Source organism: Canis lupus, chromosome 12 (assembly GCF_011100685.1).
Source record: "Canis lupus familiaris isolate Mischka breed German Shepherd chromosome 12, alternate assembly UU_Cfam_GSD_1.0, whole genome shotgun sequence".
Lineage (NCBI taxonomy): Eukaryota > Metazoa > Chordata > Mammalia > Carnivora > Canidae > Canis > Canis lupus.
In genome coordinates this window covers 27,403,752-27,425,721 of record NC_049233.1, presented here as the reverse complement: position 1 = coordinate 27,425,721, position 21,970 = coordinate 27,403,752, and the positions used below count along the sequence as shown (strand labels likewise).

The 21,970-nt window shown below is 35.2% G+C and overlaps 1 protein-coding gene across 1 annotated transcript in view; it reads left to right on the top strand.

Annotated features, from left to right (window-relative positions):
• EYS (eyes shut homolog) overlaps positions 1-21,250 on the top strand; it is a 1,532,152-nt gene extending 1,510,902 nt beyond the window's left edge. The window contains exons 39-40 of the mRNA XM_038554428.1: positions 14,048-14,209; positions 19,302-21,250. Of these exons, the coding sequence (XP_038410356.1) occupies positions 14,048-14,209; positions 19,302-20,488 (1,349 nt within the window). The 3' untranslated portion in view covers positions 20,489-21,250. The remainder of the gene's footprint in view (positions 1-14,047; positions 14,210-19,301) is intronic.
• Positions 21,251-21,970: the final 720 nt, after the last annotated feature.

Genomic DNA, 21,970 nt, shown 5'->3' with positions numbered 1-21,970 from the left:
ATAAAAAAATATATATATATACATATATATATGTATATATATATTTGAAAAGTAGTCAAGATAGTGGTAGAAATATAAAATCTGTCCTCTCAAGGAAAGAAAAGAAAGAGAAAAGAGGGAAGAGAGGGGATAATTGACATGCAGAGGGACAAAAAGAAAACACCGAGCAACACAAGACAAAACTAAAGTCTAAAACATGGTATGCAGCTGAATGTAAAACTAACTTTAGATTTCCTGGAATTCAAAACATAAAACACAAAGGTTGCTACTCAATTATTGCCTAATAAAAGAAAGCATACCGGTAAGTCATCACATTAAGGACAAAGAATTGTGTCCTAATATAAAACATATTGAGCAAGCTCCAATTTTTTAAAAAAATTAAACAGCAATATATATATTTGATGACAATTTTCTAGAAAATGAAGAGACAGGGGATCCCTGGTGGCTCAGCGGTTTAGCAGCTGCCTTTGGCCCAGGGTATGATCCTGGAGACTCGGGATTGAGTCCCACATCAGGCTCCCCGCATAGAGCCTGCTTCTCCCTCTGCCTATGTCTCTGCGTCTCTCTCTCTCTCTTTCTCTCTCTCTCTGTGTCTCTCAAGAATAAATAGATAAAATCTTAAAAAAAAAAAAAAAGAAAGAAAATGAAGAGACATTATGTATATGGGCATTTATCATACTGACACACAATAAAGGCTAAGGGTATAATATAAAGTTATAGTTCCATATAGATAATTATGCCAAAGCTACATGAATAAAGAATTCTAATGATGTGGCATGTTTCTGGGATAATACTAATCCTTAAAAATATTATTTAACATTTTCTTTAAACCATCGCTTTTTTTTAAACATTTTATCTAATTACTTGAGAGAGAGACAGAGAACAAACAGTGGGAGGGGCAAAGGGAGAGAGAGAAGCAGACTCCCTATTGAGCAGGAAGCCTGATGCGGGGCTCAATCCCAAGACCCGGAGATCATGACCTGAGTCAAAGGCAGAGACTTAACTGACTGAGCCACTCAGGTGCCCCTAAACCATTGCTTTTAAATATAAATTATATCAGCAAAGTTTTTGATAGTCAAGGCAAAGCAAAAAATTAAAAATTAAGATCTCTGTAAAGAGTCTAGGTATACTGGTTATTAATTGAATTATATGTTATTACATGCTTTATTTCATTTACATGCTTTATTTTTCAGATTTAAGTGACAAAGCTGGTGTTTTCATGTGAAAATTAAAGTTTAGCTAGGCATCAATTCAAACCCCCAAATTCTCCAAAAACCAGGGAGTAGAACACCTTGTCCTAAAAGATTTTAATAGCAAGAATCACCAGATGTCGCTAAGTATCATAAAACAATCTTGTGATTTTTATAGAAATTTTTATACTTAATTTCTAAGCAACACTCCATCTTAATGGGCCTCCAAAGATCATTTAGAACCAAATCGCCATTCAAATAACTAAATGAGTTAAACAATTAAATAGTGTTATTCAGCATTATCCATATGGGTGCTAAAGAAAGTCTGCCTAAAGGAATGATTTTACTTTTTTAGTAATTGATACTTAACCATTCCTTATGTTAGCAATTAGCCAACAGGTTCAATTGCTCATTCATACCACTCCCATAAGACTCTAGTAATGATCCAGCAAAGAGAAAGGATGTTTAGCTTCCATTTTTGCTATAATAACAAGGTGTATAATTAACCTAAAATTTGTCCAGCTGCTTAAGTTGATATGGACAGGTAAATACTTAAGATTTCACATAGTTAAGGATGGAAAAAAAGTTACCTCTATCCATTAGATTATAACAAGTTAAGAAGCTACACTGAAGTCATATGCACTTACCCATAGACCTAAGAGGTAAATAATAGATTAATAAATACTATAAAAAGTCTTAAATTATTTTTATTTTGTTGTCTTTACTAACTGAATAGAACATAGCTATGGTACAGTAGAAAAACTGTGGCTAAAATCAAAATATTTTGCATTAAACATAATGAAATTGAAAGTATAACATGGAGAGCCCTGAATCTATTTGCTGAGAACACAGCAGATGTAAATCAGTGAGAAACATCTGTTTAACTTCATAGGCTTATAGGATATGGAGATTGAGAACTATCTATTTACTAGGTAAACTATGCTCTGAGAGCATCATGATAAAGTGTTCTGGGAATTAACGTATCTTAGAAATCTTCAGGTCACCACTAAGAACAGAAACATTTTGTAGTAAAATAACCTTCAATGGGACTTACTCAATTTAAAGTGATTAGAGGTATGTTTTTAAAAAGGAGGTGGCACCTATAAGGCTTAGTCAGTTAAGATTCTGCCTTTGGCTCAGGTCATGATCTGAAGGTCCTAAGATTTAGGCCCATGTCAGGCTCCCTGCTCAGTGGGGAGTCTGCTTCTCCCTCTCCTTCTGCTTCTGCCCCTCTCCCTGCTTGTGCGCTTGCTCTCTCTCTCTCTTTCTCTCAAATAAATAAAAATTTAAAAAATAAAGCAAAATTTTAAAAATGAAGTTGCTACATCCAAGATAGAGAGGTGATAAAATTTTTAATAAATGAGGGGAGTTTTGCAGAGCTTTAGGTTTTAAAGGAAATTTATGCATTAAAAGCAGAGATGTAGGTTAATAAGATGGCAGAATAGGAAGTTACAAATTCTCCTTCTCCCAACAGACACCAAGTAAACAACAACAAATGGACCATCATGCCTCTTTGAGAATTCTAGAGGCCAGTTGAGAAGCTACAGTATCCAGGCCATAATTGTGGAGAGACTGGTAGGGCTGGAAAACTATCATTTTGCATCCAAGTAAAAACGCACTCAGGCTAGAATCATCAGGGGATATTAAATCTAGGGGGTAGTTTTGATGAATAGCAGATATACATGGTCTTACACTATCTCCCCACACTACATATGAATTGCAAGAAAAAATAAAGCCACAATTATACAATGGAATATTATATGGTAGAAAAAAATCAGTCAACACCTTGACCAAGGTGATCAAAGTTAACTTCACCAGTGAGGGACAGATAGATATCATGTGCCTCCATATGTGATATACCCTGAGAAAAATCCATCATCATCTATGAATTATTTCAGCCAAGAATGCATAACCTGAATCTAATTATTAAGTAATCAGTCAAACCCAAAATGATTCATTTCAAAAAAACAGAGGGGAGTACCTGCATGACCAGTCAGTTGAGTATCTGACTCTTGGTTTCAGCTCAGGTCATGATCTCAGGGTCATGGGATCGAGCCCCATGTCAGGCTCCCTGCTCAGGGGGAGATTCTCTCCCTCTCCCTTTGCCCCTCTCCCCATGCGAGTGCTCTTTCTCTTTCTCTGTCTTTCTCTCACTCTCTCTCTTAAATAAATAAATAAATAAGTCTTTTAAAAAAAATAAGAGGAGGAAAATATTAAAAAATGTCAAGGTCATAGGGAGAAGTAAAAATGGTGGAATAGTAGAGAGACCCTGGGCTTTCCTTGTCCCTCAAACATAGCTAGATCAACATCAAATCATTCTGAACAACTAGGAAAAATAATCTGAGGATTAAGAAAACAATCTGCACAATTGGACAGAGAACACTGAAGATGCAGGTTTGGAGATGTGAATTGGGGGAGAGGAAAGCTACAGTGCCATGCAGGGGAAGAAGCACTTTTCATGGAGAGGAATCAGGAAGAGAGGGAGAGAGTGGGACAGCAGTGTGTAAGGTTTGTGCAAGACTCCATGGTGTCGGGATTCCCTGGATCACACTGGGAGAGAACATTCCCCTAAATGGAGCACATTTGGAAGAGGGTATATTGCCTCTCCATGGCACTATTGAGTGGCCATTCAACAGCAGAGGAAAGAGGTGCACATAAGAGAGCTTATAACTGGTTACAGCTTTTCACTATAGACTCTTGGAACCTACACAGGTGATGACTACTTTTCTGGGACAGAACAATGAGGCTGTCCTCTGGGGTTGAAGAACAGGCCCATACCTTGCTGGGTCCTTTAAGATCTACAGTTTTGAATCTCAGCCACTGGCCAGAGAAAACACTGGAGAACTATATTGCCGGGTATGCTAAAGGCCCAGTCATCGACAGGTTGAGGGCAGGGATCTGAAAAAAAGCCTAGAACACAGGAGGGGAGATTTGTCCACTTTTCCATGAAGGCCTCTTGAATAGTGGTGGCCACAGGTTCCCCTTCCCAGGGACAAGAGGTGGGGTGATGCCATCCTCCACCCACTACTCCCTCCCCGCCCCTATCCCAGCACACCAGCATGGTTGGACTTCAGAGAGAAACAAAGCACCTCCAGTGGAGGCTGGAGTCACACCAAACTCCACCCTCCTGACTCCCAGCTGGGTCATCTTTACTAGTGTAGGTGTGACTGTGAAGCAGTGCAGCAACCTCTCCCTCAGAAGACCAACAGAGGCCCTGATCTGTACCAAGTCTACTGATAATATAGTGCTCCAAAGTGTCAGCTTCAGTTCTGGCGAAACTAGGACCAGGCTTTCCTTTTTTTAAATTTTTTTCTGTGTGGTTTTTTTTTGTTTTTTGTTTGTTTTTTTTTTTCCTTTGGAATCAGGCTGATAGTTTGCTTGCTTGCTTATTGCTTTTCCTTTCTTCTTGGATCAGGTTTTTTGGTTATGGGGGCGTTGTCTTTTGGGGGGGGTTAAAATCAGCTTTATCTTAAGCATACCTAGTTAAAGGTACAAACACTTATCACTGCGAGCCAGAAGGAACTCTGCAGAGGACTGACTTGTGGGAAAGAGTAGCCAAAACACAACAGCATGGTGCACAGGCATACACCAGGAACACTTCCTGAAGCACCAGGCCCTGGATAGTGTTATGACTCCTACTTAATATAGTATTACTCTCAAGAACAGGAAACATAACAAGCTTTCATAACACTCAAAAGACAGAAGCCTAGACATAATGACAAGATGGAGGAATTCTCCCCAAAAGAAAGATTAAGAAAAAATCACAGCCAGGTATTTGCTTAAATAGATATAAACAATATATCTGAACAAGAATTTAGGGCAGTTATAAGAATACTAGCTGGGGTGCAAAAAAGCATAGAAGACACAAGAGAAACCCTGGCTACAGAGATAAAAGACCTAAAAACGACTCAGGCTGAAATAACAAGTGCTATAGCTGAGATGCAAAACCGACTGGATGGAATTACGACAAGGATGGAAGAAGCAGAGGAATGAATAGGTAATATAGAAAATAAAATTATGGGAAATAATAAAGCTAAAAAGAAGGAAAGAAAACTATTAGATCATGAATATAGACTTAGGGAACTCAGCGATTACACAAAGTACAATAATATCTGTTTACCATAGGAATCCCAGAAGAAGAGCAGGTAACGGGACAGAAGATGTATTTGAATAAAATATAGCTGAGAACCTCTCTAATCTGGTGAAGGAAACAGGCATTTAAGTACAAGAAGCACAGAGAACTCCCCTCAAAATAAACAAAAACAGATCAGCACCAAGACATATCATAGTGAAATTTGCAAAATACAAAGATAAAAAGAGAATTCTGAAAGCAGCTAGGGACAAAAGGTCCTTAACCTAACAAGGGTAGACACATAAGGTTGGCAGCAGAGCTGTCCACAGAAACTTGACTGGTCAGAAGAAAGTGGCATGATATACTCAATGTGCTAAATGGAAATAATATGCAACTAAGAATACTTTATCCAGCAAGGCTGTCATTCAGAATGGAAGGAGAGATAAAGAGTTTCCAAAACAAACAAAAACTAAGTTTATGAACACTAAACCAGCTCTGCAAGAAAAATTAAAGGGGACCCTTTGAGAGCGAGAGACCAAAAGCAACAAAGACTACGAAAGGAACAGAGACAATCTACAGGAACAACAATTTTATAGGTAATACAGTGGCACTAAATTCATATCTATCAATAATTACTCTGGACTAAATGCTCCAATCAAAAGACACAGGGTATAAGAATGGATTAAAAAACAAGACCCTGTTTACAAGAGACTCATTTTAGACCCATAGACACCTCCAGATTGAAAGTGAAGGGGTGGAAAACCATCTATCATGCTAATGGACATCAAAATAAAACTTGAGTAGCCATACTTATATCAGACTAGATTTTAAACCAAAGACTGTAATAAGAGATTTTTAAAACGGGCACCATATCATAATAAAGGATCTATCCAAGAGGATCTAACAATTGTAAATATTTACTCCCTCAACTTGGGAGTAGCCAAATATAAAAATCCATTAATAACAAACTTTTAAAAAACTCATTGATAATAATACCATAATAGTAGGGAACTTTAACACACCACTCACAGCATGGACAGATAATCTAAGCAGGATATCAACAAGGCAACAATGGCTTTGAATAACACATTGGATCAAATGTACTTAACACATATATTGAGTATTTTATCCTAAAGCAGCAAAATATACATTCTTTTTTGAGTGAACATGAAACATTCTCCAGAACTGATCACATACTGAGTTACAAATCACCTCAACCAGTACAAAAAAACTGAGATCATACCATGCATGTTTTCAGACCACAACGCTATGAAACTTGAAGCCAATCACAAGAAAAAATTTGGAAAGACCACAAACACATGAAAGTTAAAGAACATCCTACTAAAGAATGAATGGGTTAACCAGAAAATTAAAGAAGAAATTTAAAAATACATGGAAAAAAATGAAAATGGAAACATGACAGTTCAGAACCTTTTAGATGCAGCAAAGGTGGTCAAAAGAGGGAAGTATATAGCAATACAGGCCTTCTTAAGAAGCAAGAAAAGTCTCAAATACATGACTTAACCTTACACCTAAAGGAGCTGGAAAAAGAACAGCAAAAAAAGCCTAAGACCAGCCCAAGAAGGGAAACTAATTAAGATTAAAGCAGAAATAAATTATATACAAATAAAAAAAAATAGAACAGATCAATGAAACTAACAGCTGGTTCTTTGACAGAATTAACAAAATTGATAAACCCTTAGCCAGACTTATCGAAAAGAAAAGAGAAAGGATCCAAATAAATAAAATCACAAATGAAAGAAGAGAGATCACATCTAACACCTTATAAGAAGATGTAGAAAATTTGAACAGACCTATAACCAGCAAAGAAATTGAATCAAACAATAATAAAAAAACTGCTGTCAAACGAGAGTCCAGTCCCCAATGGCTTCCCATGGAATTCTATCATACATTTAAAGAAGAACTAATACCTATATTTCTGAAGCTGTTCCAGAAAAACAGAAATGAAAACTTCCAAATTCTTCTACAAGGCCAACATTACCTTGATTCCAAAACCAGACAAAGACCCCACTAAAAAGAATTACAAACCAATATCCCTGATGAATATGAATGCAAAAATTCTCCACAAGATACTAGCTAATTGAATCCAACATTACATTAAGAGGATTATTCACCATGATTAAGTGAGATTTATTCCTGGGCTGCAGGAGTGGTTCAATACTTGCAATCTACATGATACACCACACTAATAAAAGAAAGGATAAAAAACCATATGATCTCCCAACTGTTGCTTAAGAAGCATTTGACAAAATACAGCATCCTTATTTGCAAAAAGACCCTCAAGAAAGTAGGGATAGAAAAAGCATACATCAACATCATAGAGACTATAAATGAAAGACCCACAGCTCATCATCCCCAATGGGAAAAACTGTGAGCTTTTCCCCTAAAGTCAAGAACGTAACAGGGATGTCCACTCTCACCACCATTGTTCAACTTAGTACTGGAAGTCCTAGCCTCAGCAATCAGACAACAAAAAGAATAAAAGGTATCCAAATTGGCAAGGAAAAAGTCAAACAAACTCTTTGCAGATGACATAATACTCTATGCAGAAAACCCAAAAGACCTCACCAAAAAAATTGCTAGAACTGACACAGGAATTCAGCTAAGTCTCAGGATATAAAATTAACGTATAGAAAATCTGTTGCATTTCTATACATCATTAATGAAGCCACAGAAAGAGAAATCAATGAATCGATCCCATTTACAATTACACCAAGAACTGTAAGATACCTAGGAATAAACCTAACCAAAGAGGTAAAAGATCTGCATGTTGAAAACTATAGAACACTTATGAAAGAAATTGAAGATCACACAAAGAAATAAATGCTCATGGATTGGAAGTGCAAATAAAAACGTTTATACTACCGAAAGCAATCTATACATTCAATGCAATCCTGATCAAAATAACACCAGCATTTTTCACAGAACTAGAACAAACAATCCTAAAATTTGTATGGAACCAGAAAAGATGCTGAAGAGCCAAAGTCGTGTTGAAAAAGAAAACCAAAGCTGGAGGCATCACAATTCTGGACTTCAAGCTGTATTACAAGGCTATAATCATCAAAACAGTATGGTGCTGGCACAAAAACAGACAAATAGATCAAAGCGACAGAACAGAGAACCCAGAAATGGACCCACAACTATATGGTCAACTAATCTTTGACAAAGCAGGAAAGATATTCAATGGAAAAAAAGCCTCTTCAACAAACAGTGTTGAGAAAACTGGACAGCAATATGCAGAACAAAACGGGGCCACCTTCTTACACTATATACAAAAATAAATTCAAAATGGATGAAAGACCAAAATGTAAGACAGGAAAGCATCAAAATCCTAAGGAGAAAATAGGCAGTAACTTCTTTGACCTTGGCCATAGCAATTTCTTATCAGACACATCTCCAGAGGCAAGGGAAACAAAGCAAAAATGAACTCAGACATCAAAGAGAACAAAATCCTGCCATTTGCAACAATGTGGGTAGAAACTAGAGGGTATTATGCTAAGCAAAATAAGTCAGTCAGAGAAAGTTACATATTTGATTTTACTCATATGTGAAATTTAAGAAACAAAACAGATGAACGTATAGGAAGGGAAGGAAAAAATAAAATAAGATAAAAACAGAGAGGGAGGCAAACCATAAGAGACTCTTAACTATAGAGAAAAAAGTGAGTGTTGCTGGAGGGGAGGGCATTGGGGATGGGCTAAATGGGTGATGGGCATTAAGGAGGGCACTCGGGATAAGCACTGGACATTTTATGTAAGTGATGAATCACTAAATTCTACACTTGAAACCAATACTGCACTCTATGTTAGCTAACTTGAATTTAAATCTCAAAAAATGTCAAGGTCATAAAGACAATGAAAGGCTGTGGAATGTTCTAGGTTAAAAGACCTTTAAAGAGACATGATAGGGTGCTTGGGTGGCTCAGTCAGTTAGGTGTCTGACTTTGGCTGAGGTCATGATCTCAGGGTCCTGGGATTGAGCCCCAAGTTGGGCTTCCTGCTCAGCAGGGAGTCTGCTTGTCCCTTTTCCTCTGCCCCTCCCCATGCTCATGCTCTCTCTTTTTCTCAAAAAAATAAATAAAATCTTTTAAAAAATAAAAATGAAAACTCAGTGCAACATCTCAGTTTAGATGTAATTTCACACTCCAGGGGAAAATATTGTAAAGGATGTTTAGTCAACTAAAAATACTGGAATATGAATGTCAGACAAAAGTATAGTATTAACATTACATTTAGTAATAACTGTACTGTGGTTTTATATAAAGAGAATATCTGTAAGTTGTTAGGTGCAAAGAACCATGATGTATGGAACTTATCCTCAAGTGATTCAGAAAAAAAATATATAGATAGCTAGATAGAGCTCAGTAAAGGGGTTTAAGACTAGCAAGACAAATATGGGTACAATACTCTTTAGAGTAATTTTATTTTTTCAATTTTTTATAAATTAAAAATTACTTCCAAACAAGAGGATAAAAATAATTCATTTTTAAAAGAATATGCAATAATTTGATTAAACTGGTAATTCTAGATTGGCTTAATATTGTTTTAATTTTGTACATTCTTTTCTTCCTCTGGGAGTCAATATTTTAAAATTATTTAAAGATTATTCACAGAGAATCTGTGAGCATAAATGTGTTTATTAGCAAAGTATTGAGTTAGAGGTTATTTGAATCACTCTGCAATGAGATTTGACTTTTCTGATTGTCTGCTTCTACTAAGGCCTCAAGGCAGAAAACAAAAAATTTCATATACCCACTAATCTAAAAAGAGTTTATGGACAATGAGATACCACTATACACCTACTGGAAAACTAAAACTTAAAAAATAGAGATAATATCAAATGCTGGTGAGAATGTAGAGAAATTAGATGTAAACTTGTACAGCCAGTCTAGAAAATAGCTTGGTAGTTTCTTTAAAATATGGCTCGTTTTAGAAATCTATGGATTCCCTAAATTAGATGGTGCATCATTGCAATCCAAGGATTCTTACTTCACTAAATAGCCCATTCTACTTTCTTTTTTACCAGCTTGCGCTAGCCTGGTGCCAATCAATGACACAGTTGTTAAACAGTGGTAAATATTAATATTACTAATTTCACAGAGAATCCTATTTATAATTAACAGGGTCATAAAAGTGATGGCCATGATTGAAGTGTGTATAATTTGGAAAATCACTTGAATCATTAGCTATTATTCCTCTCAAAAAACTATCCCTTCTGTAACTGCTCCTTACACTGACCATCCCTGAAGCTGTTGGCCAGAACCCAGTAGATTATTTATCCAAGAAGAGGGGTGTTGGTGTTTCCTTCTTAATTAACCTGGTAAGATGACTCGCTGTTGGAAAAACTTTGTAGTGTCACTGAAAAATCTAGACTTTTCCCAAATTCATGAAGATTCCTATAGCTCTTAGCTATAGGAACATAAAGAACACAGCACTTCCTGATACACATTCTTGTCAAAAACATATGAAACATTTACAAATATTATCTATGTTCTAGGCCATAAGACAAGCCTCAATAAATACCAAGAGAATGATATTATATAAACATTTACAGATTCTTGCAAAGCTATAATTCAGAGGAAAAACAAGCTAATCACCCCTATCAGTAATAGGTAGCACTAGATCTTATGATGATCAGTTTAATCTTCACCTTTGAGAGTTTTGGTTTGGTTTGGTTTTTTAGTTACTGTATCTGATCTTATTTTTGAGATGTTTAAAAAATCATTTTGTTCAAAAAACACAAAGGTAGTTTAAGTGTTGAAAGTGCTTATAAAAAGAGGTGTATAATAAAAACAGTAAGGAAAATAATTTTTAATAATTACTTTTAAATAATTCTAAATTTATAGAAAAGTTGCTATAATAAAAAGCATTCCTATATCTCCTTCTCCCATACTCTCCCCAACTATATCATTTCATTTTCTTCACTGTCACACACACACACTTTTGTCATTATTAGTCTTTTTCTGAACCACTTAAGAGCAATCTAAAGATGTGATGCCCCATCATTCTTAAACATCCTTGCGGTTATTTCCCCCAAACGAAAGGCGAAAGGCTATTCTCTTAAATAATCAGCACACAAACCTCCAGATCAGGAAATTAATGTTGGTACAACACTACCATCCAACTCACAGACCAGATTCAAATGTCTTCAACTGCCCCAACATGTGTTTATTCATTTAGAACCAGAATGCCCTCCAGGGATGTATGTTGCATTTGGTTGTCCTGTCTCTTCAGATTCCTTCAGTCTGGAACAGTTTCTCTATTTTACCTGTTTTCCATATCCTTGACAGTATTCTGTAGGATGACCTTTCACTCAGATCCATCTGATGTTTCTGCATGGCCAGCCTCAAATCACTTAATCTTTGCAAAAATACAGAAATACCACAAATCTTTGCATAAAATGATTCTGTGCACATGAAGAATACACAATGTAGACCCATCTCACCACTGATAACTAACTTTGAAGCAAAGAGCCAGTTTGTTTCCTGCTTTAGAAGACAGAAATAATGTCTTCCTTCAGAGCAAGAGCAGGCATGCTCCCTGTCCATTAAAAAAGACTTAGACCTCTAAACTCAAGATTTCCTCTCTAAGCAACACACAGTAATCACTTGGTCCTCTCACATTTTTGTAAGAGAATAGGGGTTCCTGGAACTGACAATTTATGGTAACTCTTGTTACTTGCTATGAGTCATAAACTGTCCTTTGTCTCTGACCCAGGTATTTCATGTTTTCTGTAATTATCTATGAAATGTGGCAGTCTCTTATTACCTTACCGGTAGGTAAAATCTCAGATACATCACAATTCTTGACAACGTGATCTGGCCTCATAACCTCTCTGACCTCTCTTTCCACTTTTTTTTTTTTTTGCCCCTCCAGTCACATTGCCCTTCTTCCTGGACCTTGTTCATGGAAAGAAACTTCCCACCTCATGGGCCTTGCATTCACCTTTGTGAATGGTCATTTATTCACTTCTGTGGGGTCTTAATTCAAATATATCATTTTCCTTGACTCTACATGCACACACCTAGATATTTCTCTTTAGGACATATCAACATCTAACATATCATACCACTACACACCATTTTAGGCTAAAATCCAAAACACTGACAACTCCAAATGCTGACCAGGGTGTAGAGCAGCAGGAGCTCTTTTTCATTGCTGATGGGAATGCGAAATGGTATAGCCACTTTGGAAGAGAATTGGACAATTGGAAAGATGTTTAGGACATCTTGCTTCTTAATTGCCAAAACTAGGAAGCAACCAGGATATCTTTCAGTAGATAAATGAATAAATTAGCCGTGGTACATCCATCCAATGGTCTATTAATCAACACTAAAAGAAATGAGCTATGAAGAAATGAGACATGAATACATGGAGGAACCTTAAAATGCATTTTACTAACTGAAGAAAAGCCAAACTAAAAGAGCTACATGCTATATGATTCCAACTATATGACATACTGGAAAAGGCAAAACTATGAAGACAGTAAAAATATTGGTGATTACCAAGGTTTGGGGAGGAAAAAGGAAGGACAAATGGGTGAGGCACAGAGGACTTTTAGGAGAGTAAAACTATTCTGTATGATACTGCAATGGTAGATACGTGTCATTATACATTTGTCACAATCCATAGAATGTACAATGAAAATTACCCTTAATGTAAGCCATGGACTTTGGATAATGATATGTCAATATAGGTTCATCAATTGTACACTGTACAACTCCATAGCAGAATGTTGATAGTGAAAAGGTTATATATATATATATATATATATATATATATATATATATATAGAGAGAGAGAGAGAGAGAGAGAGAGAGAGAGAGAGAGTGAGTTAGGGGTAGGGAAGTATATGGAAACAACTATACTTTCTGCTCAGTTTTCCTGTAAATCTAAAACTTCTCTAAGGATTTTTTTTAAGATTTTATTTATTTATTCATGAGAGACCCAGAGAGAGAGGGGCAGAGACAGAGGCAGAGGGAGAAGCAGGCTCCCAGCAGGGAGCCCAGGATCAGGACCTGAGCCAAAGGCAGACGCTCAACCACTGAGCAACCTAGGCCCCCTAAAGATAATTTATTTTTTAAAATACTGTGTAAGTGTTTAGAAGAAGCAATAGGCAAAATATGCTAACATCAGAGTCTCATTAAGATAGATTGTTGAGTGAAAAAAGTAAGTACCTTACTTTTTAAAAGATTTATTTATTTGAGAGAGAATTAAAACACAAGTTCAAGCAGGGGGAAGGGCAGAAGGAGAGGGAGAAAAAGAATCTGTCTCCTCACTGAGCATGGAGCTTGATGAAAAGGGCTTGATCTCATGACCCTGTGATTATGACTTGAGCCAAAACCAAGAGTCAGACATTTAACTGACTGAGCCATCCACATGTCCCGAAAGTAAATGTATTATGCATAGTTTGTATATAATATGGTTTCTTTTATGTGAAATAAACCAAGTACTAGATATACACACACATCAAGTAACATACACATCAGAAAGTATATACACACACATCAGAAAGTAAAGTCTGGCTACATGTTCAATAAAGTGCTAACAATGGTTAGAGGAGACCGAACAATGGAATTTCATTGTTTTACTTTACTTTCTTCCATACTGTTTAAATGTCTTATAATGAATACCATAGTTCAATGTATTTAGCGAGGAGCAACTCTTGGAAGATAAGGTAAATCCGTAAATGATAAAATTATTTAACTTTACTGGTACTTATGAGCAATACTAGTTTTTTTTAACTCATGTTTTTGTTTTGTTAGCTTTATCTATAAGTGATCCATCTTTCAGAAGCCATGAATTATCCTGGATGTCTTTTGCTTCCTTCCGTATTCGAAAAAACACACATATTCAATTGCAGTTTCAGCCACTTTCCGAAGATGGCATCTTATTTTATGTTGCACAACACTTAAAAGCACAATCAGGTAAAGTTGGTAGCATGTTTGTGGGGGGGAACATCCTAATGAATTCCCAATAGTCTGTTAAGTAATGTATAATGAAGTATTTTTATTTTTTTAAGTCACCTAGCCTATAAAATATGTAAATGTTTGATACTTGTATGTTCTGTTATCAAAGTGTATGTTAATGAACTGACTCTCTAAGTATAAATTTTAATAAAATAGCAAGAGTTGTGTTAGAATTAAAATTAGCAAAATCCAAATATAGTACATTTCAACTGTATAACAATCCCATCAGAAAAGATGTTGAAGCTGAGCATAATAGTCCTATGTCAAAAGGAACAAAATATGTATATAAAACATAAAGGAAGGCATGATTGATATATTTCCGTAAATCTGTCCACATTTATAGCTCCAAAACTTTTAAGTTATTTTGTTATCTAAATACTAAACCTAGGATTCACATTCCAAAATAAGTTTTAAAAATATTTTTTAACTATAAAAGTAGCACAATTATCGCAAAACAATATGGAATAAAAATATCTGTGTAGTATGCTGCAGTTTTAAAAACGTTGAGTTTTTATTACTTTACTGTTGATTTCCATTTTCATGTATATTTTCCAGAATTTTGACAAAGACATTTGCATTTACAGTTACATTCCTATTGCAAAATATTTATAAATTTTGTGTTTGGCTTTTCTTTCATCTTGTTTCTCAGAAAATGAAATTTTAGTATTGGGAAATAATTAAACCAGTTTATTCTATTTTCTGTAGTCAACACAAATGGTACCCTGATTTTCATAAACTATTTAAGGTAGCTCTTATGAATGTGTCTTAATATGCTGCTAAATGATTAAACTATCAGAGAATTAGACTCAAGTGTTTCCATCTCAGTGCACTGGTGAAATACCTTCAAAATAATTTCAAGGAGAAAAGATAAATTCAAAGAAAAAAATTAACATGATTGTACTGCAAAATATACGTTAGGAGAGATCTTTTTCCTGAGATTTGATATTTCATTTTAAATTCATGATTAAATCTCCCTGTGAAAATGCCAAATGAAAAAAATTGTACACAAATGGAAAATTTCTACTTACAAATCAAGAGACATTAAAAGACAATCAGCTGTAGTTATGCTGCTCATTAAAAAACTCAGAATTAACCTTTGTGTGATAAGGGTATAAAATCAAGATAGATTTGGAACTGTGCTGGCAAAGAATGTTGTACTGTAGTTTTCTAACTAGTACACTAGATATGTATTTATGTTTACATATGTAAAAAATTCATACACATTAACACATAGAGGCAGCCAAGGGCATATTTTCTTAAACCTGTTATTAAATGGCACTGTATTTCAATTTATGTCAGTCAAGAGTTTTCTTTTTTCTGCCTTAAACACTTTAGAACGAGATAATGGATTAGTTTCAAGTCATGGTTGATGCTGCATTTGACACTTATATAAGGAAATCATGAAAACTTTAAAATGTTAAAAATCAACTTTACATTCTCTTAGATTAACCTAAAGGTATTTATCAGATGAAAAGCATAGACTTACTTATTAGTGTTCAATTAGTATAATGAAGTGGCAAAGTATGTTTCATTTATTTATGGTTGCATAAAATACAAGTGATATTCTCATACTTTGTGCCATCTCTAAGAGTTATGTCTGCTGTAAACATTAATTAAGCCTTCTAGCTAATTCTCTGCTAAGTGGAGCTTTTGGTAAAAATGCCCACTTAATACACAATGTAAAAAACAAATTTAGATATCAGCAACCAACTAGATTATCATATGTAAAAAAACAAATTTTCAATGAACAAAGTATCTCTTTTTGGAGGTTAATAATTTTAATAATTTCAAATAATATAAAATTTAAAACAAAATGATAATTTCAAAATTATCCTCATTGATTTTAGATATTTGATGTTTGGAAAGAGATTTTTAAAGAAATAAGCCCTCAGGTCCTATTTATCCATTGCTGTTTAGTGTTTAAGTATTTCATACCTTAAAGTGAGTGTTCTGCTACGTAAAAGTTATCAATGCACAAATTCATCACAGCCTGAATTCCTCTTGATAGTTATAATCCTCACAAATATGTTTTTAAAAAGCCTAGACATCCACAATGTAATGTTAAAGCATATTCAAACAAACAATAGAAGATAAATGTAGGGAGCTAAAAGTATATAAAATTTCCCTACTGTACTTCTATAGTCCCTTCACAAATGTTAGGTCCTAAAACATTGCTTTGATGCATGGCAATGGCAGCACAGATGAGGAAGGAAGGGCCCTAGACATGGTTAAAAGGGCACTAAATAGCCAAGGTGAATTCATTTATGAGCTTTATTCCATTTATGAGCTCAAGTTTCTTAGGACTGTCCACTAGTACTCAACTTCTAACATAAACTTACCCTAATGCCAATCTGTATTCATATCCCATGACTACAGCCATGACCCATATTCTAGTCAACTAAAATAAAAGGTTTGCTTGACAAAATCTGCTAATACAGATACAAGAGCAATTTTAGGTTCCAGGGACACAGAAGGGGAAAAGAAAAACACCTTTTTTGGGGGGGGGGGGGGGTCAGTTCTTCACAAGACAAGAACATACCAGCAACGCTGTGTTAAAATAAGCCTTCCCTGGCAAGAGCTGCTCTCTTTGCTCTTAGTTGGCAACTTGACCAGTGATACTATAGATCACAGCTTTAGCTTTCCTAATCATTTTTTAGATAATTTTTATTCCAGTGTAGCTCTTCACTGTACCAGTTTACTAAAGGACACTCTATGACACAAGTAGCAAGAGAAACTTCTTCCATAATCCTGTGAATTTGTGTCCATTACAGGTCACAAAGTATATTCAGAGTGGTATACATTTTAAAAACCTAGTATCAATTATGTTTCATTGTTCTGGCTTATTATGGTACAAAAAATTTAGATAATCCAGTCCACATTTAATTTTCTTTTATATAATCTAAAAGTTTGCAAACGCCTCTCCATCTTATACTTAAAATACTATTCGTGTTAGAAAATATGTAAATGGAGTGAATTTCTTCCTCGTATTGGGAATTTTTTAAAACTTGCGTATCATTACAGGAAAAAGATGTTTTATTTCTTGCTTTTTAGCTTCAAGCTAGTATTTGAGAAATACTCTGAGTCATTTCACCCCACAACTATACAAAGGTGATTTCTTAATTCCACCATTGTTTATTTAGCATCTTACTATGTGCCAGGAGCTGTGCTAGGTGCCGGAGATAAACTGTTGGGCCAAATCACACACACACCCTGTTCTCATGAAGTTTTCAAGCTAGTGGACAAGGCAGCTATTAATCAAATAATCACAGATGTAATGACATTATATTCATTAGAAATTCTCTATGAGAAAAATGATTAAGAGAACCATACTTTGTGTGGGCTTAGTTTTCAAGTGGAAATCATAGGTGGATTATAGAACTCCTAGGTCTCCCAATCATCCTAGAATAACAGTCTGAAGTGGACCACAAGGATCAGTAGAAGAAAAGGACACTATTTTTGGGAGGAAGGTGTTGTAGTGTGGCACTGTCCAAGGAGAAAAGGAAGAGTAGCATGTGCCAAGAAATTTCCTTGGATAAGAAATTTTTTATTAGCTATTAAATGTGAGGGAGAAGGGAAAATGCTGTCTTGAGGAAGATATCTCCATGATTTGTTACGTAAACAACTTGGTAACTTCTTGAAATAGTCTTACGTTGAAGGGCTGCATTCTCTCCCTGGCATACAGAGTTGGATTTACTTTTCCTCTGAATGCCTCACTGCAACTTCATATACATGCTGGATCATATTTGTTCAGATTTGTTCACAGATGGCTATATAATTATAAAATGAGAGAAATATTGTGAAGAAGAGAAACATGGTACAATTAAAGTACTAATAGAAAAAAAATGACCAACTCTGAGGAATCAAGAACACGTTTCTGAGGAAGTGGCATTTAATTTCAGATCTGAAGGATACTAGGAGTTACCTAGATGAGGTGGAATGAAGTGTTCTGGAAAAAGAAAACAACATGCACAAAGGTGCTGAGGCAAGAAAAGGGCACTGTTGCTGGAATAGTGAGTGGAGGAAGAGGAGAAGAACACACTCCAGATAAAGCTAGAGAAAGGGGCTGGGAAACTGCAGAGACGTTAAGGATTTTAGGCTCTTATTTCAACATGCGTGGATGCTATTAAAGGGTAGTATAATGACCAGATCTCTTCATTTGAAAAGATCATTTTAGCCTCAGTATAGATTCTAAACTCAATTAGAAAGGAAGAGTGAGGAGACTCCAACAAAAGATCAAGCTAAAGATGACAGTAGAGCTAATGAAGGTGGCAGAGGCAGACAGAATCAGAAGGTTTACAGTGAACCAAAATGTTAAATCTGTTTCAGTAGACCAGTCTTTGAGACTGGTTACTGTGAAACAAACAAACAAAAAAAAATAATTATGGAACCAGGGATCACACCTAGATTTTTTGTTTGAAGAAGCGGAGGAGAAACGGATTCCCTTAGTTTGGAAAGATCAGAAGACGCCAAGTGTATGGAAGCAAGTTCACAGCCTGAGAATATGAACTTTACTTTGATGTTGGACGTGCCTTTTAAACACCCAAGGAGAGATCTCAACTAGGGATTTGTGTAGTTGTAGTCAGAACTTGATGCCAATGACAGGACTGAAACTTTGGAGAGCTTTTAATTCTCTTGCTTACTTCCTCAACTGCTGTTAAAAACAGAAATCAGCAGCTTGGAGTAAAACATCTATGTTACTTTTTTTTTAACCATTCATCCTTAACCTTATAAAATCATTAAAGGAAAACCTCACTTTAACTTAGTACCACAAGACATTCATTGTGGAATATTTACATTTACATTGTGAAATATTTACAACTAGGAAAAATCACTTGTGGCCAATTCCTGAATAATACAGGATTTATGTATGAATATATACATCTATATTTTGATCTGTAAATGGCAACAAAATTCTCTTAACTTTATTTTGATCCGGACTGTTGCCTTTTTTCCCCCAAACCAAAACTTATTCAAATGGCCAAAAAGGGCAAGTTTTTTTAATGGAGCGACAATTTACTGTTACTAATTAACTGGTTTTCTTTCTCAACAGGGGATTTTTTATGTATCTCCCTAGTAAATGGTTTTGTTCAACTTCGCTACAATCTTGGTGACAGAACTATCATTCTAGAGACTCTCCAAAAAGTAACTACGAATGGAAGTACCTGGCATGTGATTAAAGCAGGAAGAGTTGGTGCAGAAGGCTACTTAGATCTGGATGGGATAAATGTAACAGAAAAAGCCAATGCTAAAATGAGCTCCCTGGACACAAATACTGACTTCTACATTGGAGGAGTGTCATCCTTAAATCTTGTAAATCCTATGTCAATAGCAAATGAACCTTCAGGTTTTCAGGGTTGTGTCCGAGAAGTTATCATAAATAATCAAGAATTACAGTTAACTGAATTAGGAGCAAAAGGAGGCTCAAATGTAGGTGACTGTGACGGGACACCCTGTGGGTATAATGTGTGCAGAAATGGTGGTGAATGTATAGTAAATGGCACAACTTTTTCTTGCAGATGTTTGCCACACTGGACTGGAAACACATGTGACCAGTCTGTGTATTGTTTGAATAACCTTTGTCTTCATCAATCTCTGTGTATACCTGATCAATTTTCTTACAGTTGCTTGTGTGCTTTGGGTTGGGTAGGAAAGTATTGTGAAAACAAAACTTCATTTTCAACTGCAAAATTTATGGGTAATTCTTATATAAAATACATCGATCCAGATTACAGAAGGAGAAACCTTCAGTTCACTACCGTATCCTTAAATTTCAGTACTACTGAAACAGAAGGCTTAATTGTATGGATAGGAAAAGCTCAAAATGAAGAAAATGATTTTCTGGCAATTGGTCTCCATAATCAGTCCTTGAAAATAGCAGTCAACTTAGGAGAAAGCATTTCTGTGCATATGACCTATAGCAACGGCACATTCCATTGTAATAAATGGCACCATGTAAGAGTAATTCAAAATCAGACTCTTATTAAGGCCTACCTAGATGACAATCTAATTCTCTCTGAGGATATTGACCCTCACAAAAAATTTGTTGCTCTGAACTATGATGGCATTAGTTATCTAGGGGGCTTTGAATATGGCCAAAAGTTAAATAAAGTGACTCATGAGATTTTTAAGAAAGATTTTGTTGGCAGAATTAAAGATGTATTTTTTCAGGATTCAAAAAAAATTGAGCTAATTAAATCCGAGGGATACAATGTTTTTAATGGAGATGAACAAAATTAATTATACCAACTAGTATTGATGACTTCAATATACAAAATATATGTGTAAATGTAGTTGTTTTGATAGCTATTTCTTTGGCACATTGTAGTCTAAATGCTAACACATCTTTTCTGTAAGTTTATAAAATGTAGCTAAAAATATGACTTTTGTTGTTTTTCCTACATCTAATGTATCTGTAAATACGTTGATTCCAAAGTTTTCACTCCATTAGCTCATTTAATGTTTACTCATCTGTGAATTGTTAAATAAAATTTAGGTGGAATAATTGACACAAAGAAAAATAAAATGAAATATAGCAAATTAACCATAGGAAAAATAAAAATTATATAAGAAAAAATATATAACCATTTTCTATTACATGGCTCAGCTGTAAATATGTGATTACAATAATGTGAAATTTAAATATGGAAACCAAAAGTTATTGCATGAATGTGGGAAGACAGAAAGTGGAGGAAAGGACAGTTGGCTGGTGACAGTTAAACACTTATCTTCTACAGTAAGACATTAATAAATACAGTTTTGTAATTTTTTTTAAGTATAGGTCACAAATATGAAGGCAAATATCCTAAGAAATGGCTAAAAGAATTGAAAATAGTTATCTCTGGAGAGAAGAGTAGTGCAAACTATCATTTTGTTTATGACTCTTATAGACTTGACTTTTTAAAGCATGTATTTATATAACTGATCAAATGTAAAAATTAAAGTTCATTTACACTTTTCAAGTCTATAGGTCTCAAAATTGGGCATAAAACAGGTTCTGAATAATGCTATTGAAGTTATTATACTATCTGTATCATTAAAAGCATTAACTTATGAAAATCCATTTTACCCAACCTCAAGTTATTGATATAACTGTGAATAGAATTTTCTCTCTCCACCCCACTCCACTGCTGCAGACTGGGAAGTAGTTATTGCTGCTGTGATTTAGCATTTTTAGCGTTTGTTACAATTTATAACCACTTGGCCACCAACAAAGCAAATGACACCACCACTAACCCAATGCACTAATAGGTAGGACTATGCGGAGAAAAAAAAATCATCTTGTTAATAAGCAACTGGTGAAATTTGAAAGGAAAAATATATAATCATTAAATGGAGATGAGAATTTATAAATAAAAGGATTGGTGCATGGTTAACTTCTCAATGCTTTAAGCAAAATCTGCCTGTGCAGGTTCCAGTCTATACAAAGAAACCAGGTAAGCAATTTATCATTTGAGGGATTTTAGATTGGGGAGATAGGCTTGTTTTTGCCACATCATTGCAATCAGAAAGCTACACAGATGGGGCAGCCTCGATGGCTCAGCGGTTTAGCACTGCCTCTGGCCAAGGGCGTGATCCTGGAGACCTGGGATTGAGTCCCATGTCGGGCTCCCTGCATGGAGCCTGCTTCTCCCTCTGCCTCTCTTTCTGTGTGTCTCATGAATACATAAATAAAATCTTAAAAAAAAAAAAAAAAAAAAAAAAAGGAAAGGAATGCTACAG